General features: G+C 40.9%; 1 protein-coding gene across 1 annotated transcript in view; it reads right to left on the bottom strand.

Annotated features, from left to right (window-relative positions):
* Positions 1-557: 557 nt before the first annotated feature.
* ephb4a (eph receptor B4a) overlaps positions 558-14,488 on the bottom strand; it is a 50,342-nt gene continuing 36,411 nt past the window's right edge. The window contains exons 5-17 of the mRNA XM_028031516.1: positions 14,029-14,181; positions 10,724-11,059; positions 10,493-10,617; positions 9,454-9,619; positions 9,075-9,174; positions 6,533-6,597; positions 6,282-6,395; positions 5,664-5,911; positions 5,357-5,572; positions 5,076-5,225; positions 4,000-4,193; positions 1,882-2,040; positions 558-1,768 (exon numbers count right to left, since the gene is read on the bottom strand). Coding sequence (XP_027887317.1) covers positions 1,660-1,768; positions 1,882-2,040; positions 4,000-4,193; positions 5,076-5,225; positions 5,357-5,572; positions 5,664-5,911; positions 6,282-6,395; positions 6,533-6,597; positions 9,075-9,174; positions 9,454-9,619; positions 10,493-10,617; positions 10,724-11,059; positions 14,029-14,181 — 2,135 coding nt within the window. The 3' untranslated portion in view covers positions 558-1,659. The remainder of the gene's footprint in view (positions 1,769-1,881; positions 2,041-3,999; positions 4,194-5,075; positions 5,226-5,356; positions 5,573-5,663; positions 5,912-6,281; positions 6,396-6,532; positions 6,598-9,074; positions 9,175-9,453; positions 9,620-10,492; positions 10,618-10,723; positions 11,060-14,028; positions 14,182-14,488) is intronic.

The following is a 14,488-nucleotide window of genomic DNA, read 5'->3' as shown; positions in this document are numbered from 1 at the left end:
TTATATTTTGTTTTAGTAATTTTTATCACAATTCCATCAAATTGATATTTTTAAAAAACGATTATTTCTTTTATTTTCGTCAAACCTTAGGAGAGTGCTTCAACTGTGACTGTTCTGCACTACATTCACCATTTCGCTTTTGATGGACGGGCTGATAGCGACGTAGCTAAACGCACCTCTAGAAGTCCAGCTCTCTGTTGCTATAGCGACGTTTTCCGCCTATTTCACCATCTGAACAACTTGCAGTGTTTATTATATATTGTTTATCTCTTGTCTGCCACTCTGTTGCCATTTATCATTCCTACTGGAAACCCAAAATGCTGCCAACGAAATGATTTAAGTTTAGTTGTTCGGGTATCTTACAAATTCATCAGGCGAAGTCATGCTAACTGCAACTAGCTAGCGCTCGTGAGATTAGCCGTTACCTTGACGCCTCGTTGCCTGGCTACTGGTTAGCATTTAACATGGAAACCTAGTGCAGCTATTGGTTAGCTGGTTAGCTTATTTTCAAGCAGGAGTTTCAACTTCACGGTATAAAAAAAACAAGACACACTGAATCCCACAGGAAAGATATCTGCTTTATAAAACAGTCATTTAAGACCACATATAGACATATAAATGGCACTGGGAGATGACGGAGAATACAGAATAAGAGTATTAAAAATGTACATTATCACTAATATCGATTAAAAGCATGTTTGGAGGCCAGATAACATGGAAAATCCAATTCTACAGTGTTCTCTGGTCTCTTGAGTCCACTTGGTCCTTGTTCTGGCTTATTAGAACAAAAATGAGCTGCCAGCAGAAAACATCCAACAGAAACACAGCTCAGGATAAACGCATCAAATCGCACAAGATTACAAATCACTCTGAAATGACAAAAGTGCTGAAATGTCTCTTTTGTGCCTCATTTTTCCTCTTGTATTTTTTTGTAGCAGGCGAAGGGGGAGCCAGACTTGAGGAAGATGAGGCTTCTGATTAGGGGCATGTACAGCGTTCCTTGAAGTCTGTATTACACATCACACCTGAGTAAAGACGAGGTCGTTCTGAAATATAATGGAAGCAAACTATTCCCGTAATTAGACTGTGCAGTACTGACATGAAAGGTGATCCAGAAGGATTAATAAAAAGACAGCCAGAATCAAACAAAAAAATTCTCATTCCTAATCATAAAAGCAAACTGGAAACAAAGGATAACTTTTAGATTAGCATTTTTTTTTGTCTCCTTTGGTTAAAAGCAGAACCTTTTGGGGAGGGAGGAGAGGGGGGGACAATATAAGTAAACGACACTTTGAGAATGAAACTTTAGAAACTGTGTAAACACTGATTTGTCACTCATCGTGGTTTGGCAGATGCACTTGGTTCTATACTTGCTAGATGTAAAAAATACTGACTGCAAACTTTTAAAAATCTGACAGAAAGTCTAGATGACTTTACCACCTGGTTACTCCAGGTGACTGGTTCGAGTCTCACCAGTCATCTTTATCTGCTATTTTTTTCTCTTCATTTTTGTTCTTTTCCCTGGTTGTGAATACAATCTTCCTCCTTCCTCAGTTTGTGTTCAAAGTGGGTCACAGGAAAGGATCCAGAGTGCTCTAGGACACGGCGGCACACACCTGTGCGCTGTGTTCACGTCCAGGATGAAGAAGGGCAGAGCAGCTAGAATGTCACAGTCGCCGTGCTCTTGTTTTGCAAGGTCATTGTCTGAATGCTAGAGAGGATTTTCCTCTGATGTCCAGCTAAAGTCACACCCATGTGCAGCAGATCCCTGAAACAGACAGAAAAAGGAGGATGGTAAAGGCATTTGAAGCACCTGAAAATACTTCCAATCAAAATTAAAAGCTACATTAGATGAGTCAGTTGGGATCAGAAGAAACTAACTGTGCAGTGATTTGGGCCAGCTGATCTACTGAGTTGAAGCCAGCCTGCAGGAAGCTGTCCTCATAGCGCTCCATCTTGATAGCCCTCAGCCAATCGCCGACTGAAGAACACGGCGAGAGAGCCAAAGGTGCGCGCTGGTCCAGCAGGGGGTAGGACGGCCTGTAGAGGGGGTGGAGAAAGCCGACAAACAAAAGAATGACTTACATTCACTGTCACCAAAACAGCCGCGAGGAGCTTCCACGCGTCCTGCAGCAATGTTGGGCTGGTGGGGAGAGGTATAATCTGAGGCGCGCTGACTGACGGCTACAAACAATGGGATTTGTCAGGGGTGGAGCGTCTTCAGCGGTATGTAACCAGCTGACAGGCAGAATGCGAAGGAAGGGAAATGGGCACAGCAAGTGGCTGACAGTTCACAGCAGGACTCTGAGGTGGCATCTCGGAGTGGGCAGTAGGAGGGTAATGGCTGTCCTGCTACTGTCAGGACTGTGAAATGACCCCAGAAAGAGACATTGGCAGCCCTTTCAATCAGGGAATACACATGCTGCTGACTTTATCTGTGTGTTACCGCGACAGTCAGTCAATCAGAAACAGATCAGTCCGCCTCTGCGTTGATGTCATTAAGACATACGTACTGTGATGGTTTTAAACTAGCTGTTTTAGAGTGCTTAGCATGTGGAAAAGTTGAGTTTTATCCTATGTTTTACAAAGCTTTTGAGCAAAAGTTCAACAAAAATCTACTAAATGTCTTCCCAAGTTTCTTTGTGGACTTTATTGTTACTCATTTTCAGACCAGACTTTGTGTCTGACAACAACAGCATATAGGTAATAGTTTAATCCAAAAGATTAAAGAAGTGATATCCTATTTCTTTCCATTTTAGCTTGAGGTTTGTTGAGATTCACATTGTTGGTGCGTAAATACTTTATGTCTGCTTGTGTTAAATTACTTGATTTTACAAAATGTAAACAAGACAAATGAAAACTTATGTTTTCGTCTGACAGTAAAGTGCCTCTATATTCAATTAAAAATAGATTCCTTGCCAAGTCTTTTTTCTGCAGATACAGCACCATTCCATCTTTTGAATTTAGGAGTTTTTATGCCTAAGTGATTCAAAGGTCAGAGTTAAGCAGCGTAGAAAACAAAAACATCAGCGAAAACAGCAGCTAAAATCCAAAGAAAAACAAACAAAAGAAAGATGTGAAGATTACAACATATCTGGAGAATAAAGTTTAAGAAAAAAAGGCTATTTATGAAGAAACTAGCACCATCCAAAACCAGACTGCTTTTTGATCATTCGCTTCTAAATAACGGCACATTACAGAGAACCAACATAAGAAACGGTTGCTCTTTCAAGACCTGTAATTTTTGAAGCAGGTTTAATGATTTAACCCATGAAAGAGCAAGACAATTATTTTAAAGGTCACCTATGAACTCTATTTTTAAGGCCTTGCATAATCTCCTTTTCATGACTAGCTTACCTCCATTAGCAATTTAGAACCTTCCCAATGAAAAGGACAGACTTTTATTTTGATGATCATATGTGAGCTTTTTTGAAAGGGCATTTTTATTTGACCAGATGCTTTTATTTTGAGCCGTTTATTACGATAAAGAATCATGCCCAAGGTACAGTAATTCAATGTAACTCATGAAATATTAAAGCTTTATGTTGAATGGCCAACATAATTCCTTAGCTTGAAACAAACCTTGGCATAAATTCAATGTTGGTGCTGTAATGTATCGTTCTGAAACACAGGGCTGCACAATGCAAAACAAGTGCGACAAAATATGCAAACGTCATCAGCGCTGGAGTTTCCAAATTTAGTCTGTCTTCATGCAGGTATCATGACAGAATTTTACAGGTTTTCTGTGGCATGAAAGACGCTTTCACCTCTTTGTGCATGAAACCAAACAGATTTGTGTCCAACAGAGGAGAGGTTGCTGCTTGACCGTAGCTGAAGCCAAAATAGTAAGGAGAGCTTTCAGCGTAGTTTTCTCCAAACCATGTGGACAAGCCACAGACAAAAACAGTGACTCATCATCACATCTACAACAAAAGTCTTAGATCACCGAACAACGGAAAAAATGCAACATTTTCTACAGCTGCGTGTTTTCACTCTTACCCTCCTGCTTCTTGAGCGACTATTTTCAGCGAGGCCGGGTTGCGGATGAGTTTGTCCAGAGCGCTGACGAGGTCTGCGAAGCGGGGACGCGCGGAGCGGTCCTTCTGCCAGCAGTCCAGCATGAGCTGGTGCAGGTGGGAGGGGCAGTCGGGCGGCGGGGGCAGCCGGTAGTCTTGCTCGATGGCATTGATTACCTGACAATGGGAGACAAACAGCTGCTGTTCAAACAAAGTGTTTCGACTAAATGATGTTCGCATCGATTCGGAGATGCAAGGAGTTTAGTGAGGGCGCAAACACGGCGTATATAATTAGCAACATGATGACTAGAATTCAGTTTTTAATACCCAAGTAGTGACGTAAGTAATTTGCACAAATTCAGAAACTGATTATTACAACTGGCTCGATGTAGCGATAAATAGATTTTATCGATTAATTAAATTTTGGGGTTTTGGAGATTAAATTTTTGGAATAAATGTTTTTTTTTTTTTGTCACCAGTTTTCTCTTTGGGTTTCCATAGCTCACAGTGATGTCAGCACACTGTGAGGCGCCATCTTGTTTAACAGCTTCTGTTTACTTGGACTTTGATTTTTTTACTGTTTTTTAAATTACAAGAATAAAGTTGTAATATTAGGACACAACACATCAGCATCAAATTATTATAAGCAGACTTTGTCCAAACGAATTTTGAAGAAAAAAACACACCTGCAGACTGAGATGCACACATTAGATCCTGATAACTAAGTTATTTTCCCATTAAAACGACTTTTTTTCTCATAATTGTAAGTTATTTCTGGTAAAATTGCATCCTATTTGCTAATATTTTGGCTGTATTTTTGTAATTAAGCAGAAATTCTCATATACTCCATTGTTCAACTACAGAAGGGATGATTCAAACAAAAGCCACTTTTTTGAAAAATATTTCTGTAATTTCTTTTTAATAACAGAAAGTAAGCAAAAAAAACCTCCAAAAAAATCGGAAATCAGATCCAATATAAAAAAAAAAAAAATCAGAGATTTTATTTTCAGGGCAAATCACCCAGCTGCAGCAACATGTGAGTTTTTTGCTGAAACTTACATCCTGGTTACTCATGTCCCAGTACGGTCTCTCTCCAAAAGACATGACCTCCCACATAACAATGCCGTAGCTCCACACGTCTGAGGCAGAGGTAAACTTTCTGAAGGCTATCGCCTCAGGTGCTGTCCAGCGGATGGGAATCTTGCCTCCCTGCATTTAAAAAAAAAGAAAAAGAAAAAGCAAACAATTAAGTCTAAAAATCGTCACGTACATACACCGAGACTTTCCCCGGCAAACAGAACTGTGAGTAAAGAGTAAATCAGTCCTGGCTGCTGCCTCACCAGAGAGCTGGTGTAAGTCGGGTCGGAGGAGTTCTCCTGCAGGAAGCGTGACAAGCCAAAGTCGGACACCTTGCACACCAGGTTGCTGTTGATCAGGATGTTGCGGGCAGCCAAGTCTCTGTGGACGTAGCTCATCTCTGCCAGGTACTTCATGCCCGAGGCGATGCCGCGCAGCATCCCCACTAGCTGAATGGGAGTGAACTGGCTGTCGTTGAGCTGCGGGGGAGGACAGAGACGCTTTAGACGTGACGCTGTGTGGACGTGTCGGCCCGGGAGACGGCGTGACAGCGCCTGTTGTCACACTGACCCGCAGGAAGGAGTCCAGCGCGCCGTTCTCCATGAACTCGGTGAGGATCATCACTGGACAGCTGGCTGTTATGATGCCCTCCAGGTGGATGATGTTGGGGTGCTGGAACTGCCCCATGATGGACGCCTCGGACAGGAAGTCCCTCCTCTGCTTCTCGGTGTAGCCGCCTTTGAGGGTCTTGATCGCCACGTAGTTTTCTTTCTTCCCTGGGATTTTCAGCCGTCCTCGACACACCTCCCCAAACTCGCCTGCAGACACATAAACACCCATTAGAGCGGCTGTTTTCCACATTATGAGTATCAGCGCATTATCTAGCCAATGTAAAGCTCGCTCGCAGCAAGTGGTGTCCTTTTGTTTAAATGAGGGCCAATAATGTTGGCCACATATTTATCAGTTAATTGCTTTATTGGTGCAACTATATTGAATTTGGACTTTAAAATAAGAAGCCCAGACAATGCCTATGAATCAATTTTAAAGGCTAAATTAGATAAAGACTAATAATATTCTTTTTTAAGTGGACAATCAGGCAAAAGGAAAGCCACAAACCAAATGAATTCACAGAAAGGTAACTAGGTTTACACATGTAGTAATAGTGGGAAAAGCCTGAGTGGAGCGTACCGGCGCCGATAACCTCCTCTATCTTGACAAAGGAAACATCGATTTCCTTGGCAAACTCTCGCACCGCCTCATTAGGGTCCTCGTAGGTGAAAGGGTCGATGTAAACCTTGACCCCTGCAAGAAACGGACAAACAGAGTCGTGGGAAAGGAAAGAAAAGAAATGTTCAAGAACTATGAGCAGCATTAGGAATGGTTTCTGTGACGTGAACAGGTTATAAATCAGCCGAGGTCCGGCGTCCGTAACGGCTTACCTTGGCCAATGAGGTACTGGCTGTTTTTGTCGCTCAGCTCGGGATCTTTAACTCGGCTGTGTCGGCTGCAGCGGGAAACAGAGAAGCATAAATGTAACAAGATTATGGCACAAGCATAGTTTCCCAAAGAATAAATAAGTATTTCAAGTTTTTTTAAAGACTTTTTCAAGCTACTGTTGTTAGGATTATTTCAGTAGATGCTAACGGATCAAAAATGGAAATAAGAACACCAAAGTTAACAGCAAAAGCTCCTTAAAGAAGTCGAACTTTTCACACTTTGTCGTACAACCACAACTCACAGTATTTTACTGGGATTTTGTGTGTATAAAGAAGTGAATAATAAGAAAAGTTATATATATATTTTTTAATGTTTCATAAAAAGAAAAATCTGAAATGTGTGGCCCACATTTGTAGTCAGTATCCACTATTTCTGCATATCTAGAGATTGAAATTTCTCCCCATTATTCTTTGCAAAATATCTCAAGACCAATTGGACTGGATGGAGATCTGGGAACGTTGTTTTAAAAAAAGAAATCTTCTCTTTGAAGAGTAAACAAAACCCACATTATGATGCTGCCATCGCCGTGTTTCAGGATGCTGAGTACAGTCTGACTCATCATCTACATTAGAGATTGGCCAGTTTAATTTTGGTTTCATCTGACCGCAGCACCTTTTCAGTCCATTAGCCGTCAGCACAAAAACATTTACATGAATTTCAGTGGGTCCATGAGGACACCGATTGTCTAAGCGCTTTTAAACATGATTGTTGTGTCAAATACCCCACTTCTGGCAGACTTCTAGCAGTATGCTTTATGGCAACTAGGAGATGACTATCTGCAGATTCTCCTATCTGAGCCGAGGATCACTGCAGCTCTTCCGTGGGACTTTGATGTTTTGGAGATTGTTTTATAATTATAATAAACTTTCCCCCTGAACTGTCTGATTTGTTCGTTCATCTTCATGACTTTGATATTTACATAAAGAATAAATTACACAAAGATGGACTTCATGTTGTAAATAGGAACTTTCAGAATGCACTGGGTTTCATTTAGGGGCATCATTACTAGCCCTGCCACAATAAGCAATAAATCTATTAAACACTAATAAATTAAAACAAGTTCAGTAATTTCCATTTGCGTGATTTAGTGTCTTTCTCTTTTTCCACTTTCTACTAAAAACTGGATTACAAAAAAAAAAGAAAAGTTTTACTTACATAATTCATTGTATTTGTTTTATTTATTTCTTTATTTTGGATATTTAAAATGTTTCCCAGTTCAGTGTTCAATGTTTATTAGAATTTAAAGTTTAGAGATCTTTGAGAAAGTGTTCTTGCATTATATTGCCACTGCATTACTTGAAAATGGCCTCAGAACAATGTTGTTTATTGTGATAACGTCTGGGACAATTCAACATGCAGGAACATTTTAATGACCTAATCATTACAAATTCATGCCACATCTTTTTATCTGTATACATTTTTTGTATTTTTTCCCTTATATTTAACAATTACATGCCACTTTAGTTTGGTCTATCACATAAAATCTTTTTGAAACAGTTTCTTTGATTGTGATAAAACATATACTCTTCAACAAGAAAAGTGTAAAAAAAAAAATGAAAACACGTCTCTCCAGGTAAAATGCGCTCTGTTTACAAAAAACCACCTCCATCAATTATACTTTGTGTATTCTTTGATACAACAACTGGCCCGGTTTGAAAGGCCTTCGCCTGGCCTCAACAATCCTCGGAAACCTTAAAGGCACAATACAAGATGACTTGTTGTCCGAGCCGACCCCTACGGTCCCGCTCTTTGACACAAGCGGCTCCATTAGGATTCCGGCGGCGCGGACTCATCCCTACAAGACCGTAACGAGCCTGTGGCTCCTGGATCACCGCCTTCCACCGCTCCTGTCTCTCTCTCTCTCTTTCCCACTTCAAAAGCCTAAAATAGCAGTAAAGCACCACCCTCAGTTTGAGGCAGATCTGGGCCTCAGTAGCTGGTTTGGGGGGGTGTATGTGTGTGTGAATGTGCCACAAGGTCACAGCTATTGTTCTCCTGTCCTGTGGAAACAGGGCTGGGACGACTGCATCCTGTCTTTCCCTGCCCTCTACCTCTACCGTCGTCTCTATCCCTTAACCAGATCTATGCACTTTCTCTCTTGCTCCCCCTCCATGGTGGCATCCAACACTATTTACTCAAACAATGAAGCCTCAGGAAAACGTTCTAATGAGCAGGATAGCTTTTAGCTGCGTAAGCGAAAGAAATCACAAACGCTGCTTTGTGTCTGAACTGTTTCACAGACGTAGAAAAAAGAAGGAAAAAAAAGTGAGGATAGCACAGAGCAAATCTATCGCTGATAAGATATAATAGGTATAAACAAAAGAACAAAGTGGTGCCAAACTGTAAAATGGGGGTCACGGTTGTTTTAGGTTTTCGGTTTCCCCAGCCCTTTTCTTTCACATTTCCTGTTGTTTTAGCAGGGGTTTTTTCCCATGCAAATTTGTCTTCTTCTCAGCCTCTTTTCCTTTGTCCCCTTGTTCTCACCGTAGGCAGAAGACGGCTAAGACGACAAAAATGACTAGCAGCAGCATCCCGACTGCGATAAGGATGCCAGGCACCAAGAACTGGGAGGCAGAGTCATATCCTGAAGGTGGGGAAAAAAAAAAAGAAGAAAGAAAAAAGAGACATTTACTCAGAAAGTTATGGGTGCAAAAGCCAAACCACAGAGTTTATCCCGATGTAGCAAATGGGACATTACAAGAATCTGCGTTAATAACAAGGACACTATCTCACAGGCGATGAATGCATAGCAAACACAGTCCAGGGATTGAGAATGCTGATAAGAAGAAAAAAAAAATCACAGTGGAAATGGAAAAAAAAGAAGTGAGAGTTTTTTTTGCAAGAGCAAACAAGAACATTTTACCATCAGGTAGGGTGCGGAAGACGATTGCAGGACTGAAGCTGCCGTACCCAGCCTGGGTGCGCGCCCGAACCTGCACTTCATACTGAGTGGCCCTGCGGAGGTCTGTTAGCACAGCCTGGTTTCTCTTCGTCTCTGTGTATGAGCACGGATTTTCACTGCGTCTCTCCTGCCAAAGAAAACCGAAGTAAGCTGGACGAGAACAAAGTATGAATATGGAGTAAAACGTGAAAAGAAATAGCTGGGTCAAGCCAAAAAGACTTCTAAAGAAGCAAACCGTTGGCATCTTAATATGTTTAATGAAACTGGCCTGAAGTAACCCTGGATTTTCTTACTCTCCAAACATGACACATTAAAATAGTCTTAACCTGGGGATGTTAAATAGGTTGAGGTTTTGATCTCAGCTGCAGTTCTGTCCAGGTTGTAACTGAAAGGTTTCTGTCCTTTTTGTCACACAGGAACTCTATCTTCTAGCAGTATTCTTTATTATCTATTTAGGTTTGGGGTTCAATTTCTTTAAGTTAAGGGTTTGAGGTTTGCAGGGGGCCAATGATGGAGGATTAGTAGCTGGGGAGAGCCTCAGGGATTTGTTTTAGGCCTCATATTGTTTGCATTGTTTTCACTGGGATCAACCAATCAGAAGACACCTCCCATTGCTTCACTGGGAATCTTTTTGCCCATTTAGTTCAGTTTCTAAAATAACATCAGGAAATCATCAGATAAGATTCTTGTAGAATATTGCAATGATGATAACCAGACTTTCCTAATTTTTCCTTTCTTTATCATAATCATCAACATGCCACCGTTATAATGTTCACGTTTTCTTTAAATCTGTCTGTACAGAACTTTGGAGTATCCAAGCTTGGTTTTAATGAAACCAACAAGCTTCATTAACAATTTAAAACTTCCTGGTTAATCTTATGACCCAGCAGATCAGGACCCAGATTAAGTTTATTAAAAGAGCTGTAGAAGAGTCTAACCATGAGCAAACTAGATAAATGACTGAACCTGAATGGCCACTCGCTGGTTAGGCGGCGTTTACCTTCTCGCAGTAGCGCAGCTGATACATCAGCACGTTGTAGTGCGGCTGATCTGGGACCGACCACTGCAGAGTCAGGCTGCTCTCTGTGGAGTCACTCTTCCGAATCGCAGACACAAGCGATGGCACTGCACATATAGCAGCAGGATTATAGATATCGACCGAAATACAGACTATTTAAACTCTTCTCTCTCTTTTTTTTTTTTTTTTTACTTCAGTGCTTTTGTCTCTCACCTTCATGGTTGGTGGTGATATTGATGCTTTCACCAGCAGGCTCCTTGGTGCTGAGCGGAGACACCCCGTTGAGCGCCAGGACGGTGAAGGTGTACGTTGTGTGAGGCAGCAGACCCCACACCTCCACCCTGCGACCCTGCAGGCCTTCGTGAGCCGGACGGTAGCTGACGTTGTCTCCGCAGGGGAGACAGGTTCCCCTGGGTGACCTGCATACAGAGCACCTGATGGAGTAGCTCAAGTCCTCTCTGTAGCCTCTGTCCAGAGGCTCGTTCCACTCCAGCGTGAGCGTGGTGTCGTTGATCTGGGGGATGACGCTGCGAGGAGCCGACGGAGGCTCTACAGGAGCGGAGATATATAGAAGTGAGCAATTTTGCTAATTGGCTTTATTGTGAGATAGGATTGACTAATTTTTCCAAAGTCGGAGTTGTATATTTACCACATTGAGAAGAAAAAAGGCCAATTTATTCCTTTTTGACAATATTTCAAATTGCAAAACATATTCATACCTTTTAAATTTTTTCACATTTTGTCATGACACAACCACAGACTTCAGTTCATGTTATGGGAATTTTATGTGACAGACAAACTCAGAGTTGTGCATGATTGAAGCAGAAGGAAATATCTTAATATTAAAAACAAAAATGTGTGGTCTGCATTTGGATTCAGCCCTCTGAGTCGATACTTTGTAGAAGCAATGTTTGCTGCCATTATAGCTGCAACCGTTCACTGTAGGTTAGGTGAATGATCATGTCCTGGTAGGTTTTCTATTTCAACAGTGAGTTTCTAGGGTCTTGAGATGTCGTTTTGATTTAAACATAATTTTATCTCTGACCTGTCTGCTTGGTTCCTTCGTCCTTATGCTGTTTGTTTACTAATGTTGTCTGACAAACCTTCACAGAACAGCTGAATTTATACTGAGATTAAATCAGTCGATTGGACTCTGAAGTTAGTTGTATTTTATTCGGAAGCTATGCAAACCTTGTACCATTTCCTTCCACTTCATATCTAAGCACAACTTTGTGCTGAAATACAGAAAATTTCTGGTTGTAATATTTCAAAATGTGGAAACGTTTAAAGGACTTTTGGATGTCACTGTTCTCCATCCTATAAAAATGAAGCATTGTGACTGTTCATTTGGCTCTCAATAACAAATCTTTGCAAAACACAAGTACTTATTCTGCATACTGCATTGTTTTACAAAAAGGTCAAAATCATATTTAATTTTTAAGTGCCACTGAATGCCATTGAAACAACAGGAGTGCACTCATGTACTCTGCTCAAAAATTTCTCGTGACCCACACAAGGGTCACGAGAATTTTTTTTTTACATTTTATTGCATTAAAAACTGGCAACATTTCCATTCAGTCACGAAGCTGAACAATATTCTTGCAGTGACTTTGCATCACAGCGGGAGCGTGTTTTGCAGAACTCAACTGGTGCAATTAGGTTCATCTAAGGCGCGGCGATAATGATCGCCGTCTGAAAATTGTAAGGAGATAGCTACTGCCTCAAGCCAAGCATAACTAAACAGAGAGACCACTCAGGCTCTGTGAATCAGTATCACTTCCTGCCAAAGAGACAGAGCTTTGTCACTGAGTCTGCGGGTGATTTCAGTGCTAATAGTGCTCTTCATTAAAAACCAAAGTGGGACAACATCACACCCAATAAGGGATTGTAGGAACTTGGAATACATTCGATTGACACATTTCTTCATATTTGGCAGTTGTTTTAATGAAAGACTGTAAAACAAAACTTAACATTTGTCAACCAAACAATCGGACAAGGATAATCTGAGGACATAATCAATGTATTTTTAACTGATAATTTGAAATAATCAGGAAATAAAGATGTTCGACCAACTAAGCCCAATGAGGAAAACGTAATTCCCTTCATTTTGTTAAATGATCTATTATCCGTGATTACCTTCAATTTTTGGTTACATTTTTATAAGTTAAACTCAGGTCTGACCACTGTCAGAGGTTTAGAACAGAGAAATCATTAAAATAAAACCTTGGTTGAAACAGGAAGTAGATTAAAAGATGTCAAAAACCAAAACATCAGACCCTGACCTAAGAAATTCAGTAACAAAAGAGAAACTACATCATTAAATATTTAGCAATCTGGGAAAAAAAGTTAAAAATATTTTTTTCTAATGCTTTGGGATTGCAGTGGACCACAGTAAGAGTCATTATGCACATATGGAGAAAACATGGATCAGGGAGGAAAAACCAATCTGCTACTGATCCAGGATGAACCCAGTACGGCGCCTAAAGCTCTGAAGAACTCTCTTACCTTGGTTAAGGTAAACACAATAAAGGCATCAAAGGCAGAGATGGTAGATGGTAAAAATCACTGCCGGCCAAAAAAAAGAAGAGAGAAAAACATCTTGATGATATCCCAAAAAAATATTCTGGAAATGATGAACAGAAGTATAAGCATCATAAAAGGTTTACTTGTTGCCACAACAAGTAGTCAGGGTTACGGGACAGTTCCTCTTTCCCATAGGACCAGATTGGTTCGAATGGTTTTTTCTCCCATTTGAAAACTGTAATTTGTATTTACTCAGCTTACCATAATAAAATCTGATGGTATGAAACGCTTTAGGGTAGTAAAGCAAAAAAAGAAAAAATCTGTAAAGGAAGAGGAGGCAAATACTTTTCTACAGCGCTGCATTTTCAGCGGGATAAAATGGCTGGCTAGGAATTTAGCATACAAATTAAAAAATATGTAATAAAGATTTGCAGGCAATCAAGTGCAAAAAATAGAATATATTATAAACAGCTAAATGAAATGATAAATAAGTGAGATAAGGGCTTTTGTAATTAAGTTTATCGCTGCTGGTATAAAATTTAGTGTGTATTTATTTGGTGGGAATTTACTTCACACCTGCAGAAAACAGAGCTCATTTCTCTCCCACATCCTCTTCCTGGTCATCTCCACACAGTGCACCTAATTACTAAAAGTGCTTCCCATTCACACATCCAAAACCTGTCTGAATTGAAATTCCTGAATCGACACGGAGGTGTCACTTCAGACTATCAGTACCTCACTTAAGCAGAAAAACCCCAACCCCCAGCCGCCTGTCACAAAAGACATGTATCTGAAAGCCCACTGAGAAGCTTAGGGAAGGCTGGCTGAAGAAAACCAGAGAAAAGAGGGAAATAACACCCAGAGGTGTCAAAAAAACAAAAAACAAAGTGAGGACTGGCAGGGGAAGTTAAACGGCAAGAACAAGGGTGTAGATGACGCGGTTGCTTAGCACCGACACTACAGCGTGGATTAATGACTGATTAATGTGGACTTACTGGAGCAAGGGCTTTCTGCAGGGTCGGACTCCGCACGTAGGTATCCGGAGCGACACGCACACGTCGCCGACCCCCTGATGGGGGCCTGGCTGTATTCTGGACAGTCTCTGCAGCGTCCCTCTGTGCCCGACTTGAACTGACCCACGGGACAGGCTGAAGATGACAGAGTGGGAGATTAAATGAGAAGAGATTATAAATTTTTCCTCCACCAACTTCAGACATGACTTTCATCATCAAAGTGCATTATGCAAAATTGTCACATTCACCGTGTCCTCGACGGACCTCGGTCAAACTCAATTTGCCAACACATCCGTTATTTTTTTTTCCTCCCACTGTACTCACGGTGGCAGATGGTTTCAGATTGATAGACAATTGTGTAATGAGAGTCATAAATTGAGACAATCACCGTAATGAGGCTGATGCTAATAGTCAATTTATTGCAAATAACCTGTCTGTCTCT

Source organism: Xiphophorus couchianus, chromosome 11, assembly GCF_001444195.1.
Source record: "Xiphophorus couchianus chromosome 11, X_couchianus-1.0, whole genome shotgun sequence".
In the NCBI taxonomy this organism is placed as follows: Eukaryota; Metazoa; Chordata; class Actinopteri; order Cyprinodontiformes; family Poeciliidae; genus Xiphophorus; species Xiphophorus couchianus.
This window is presented reverse-complemented; position numbering and strand designations above follow the sequence as displayed.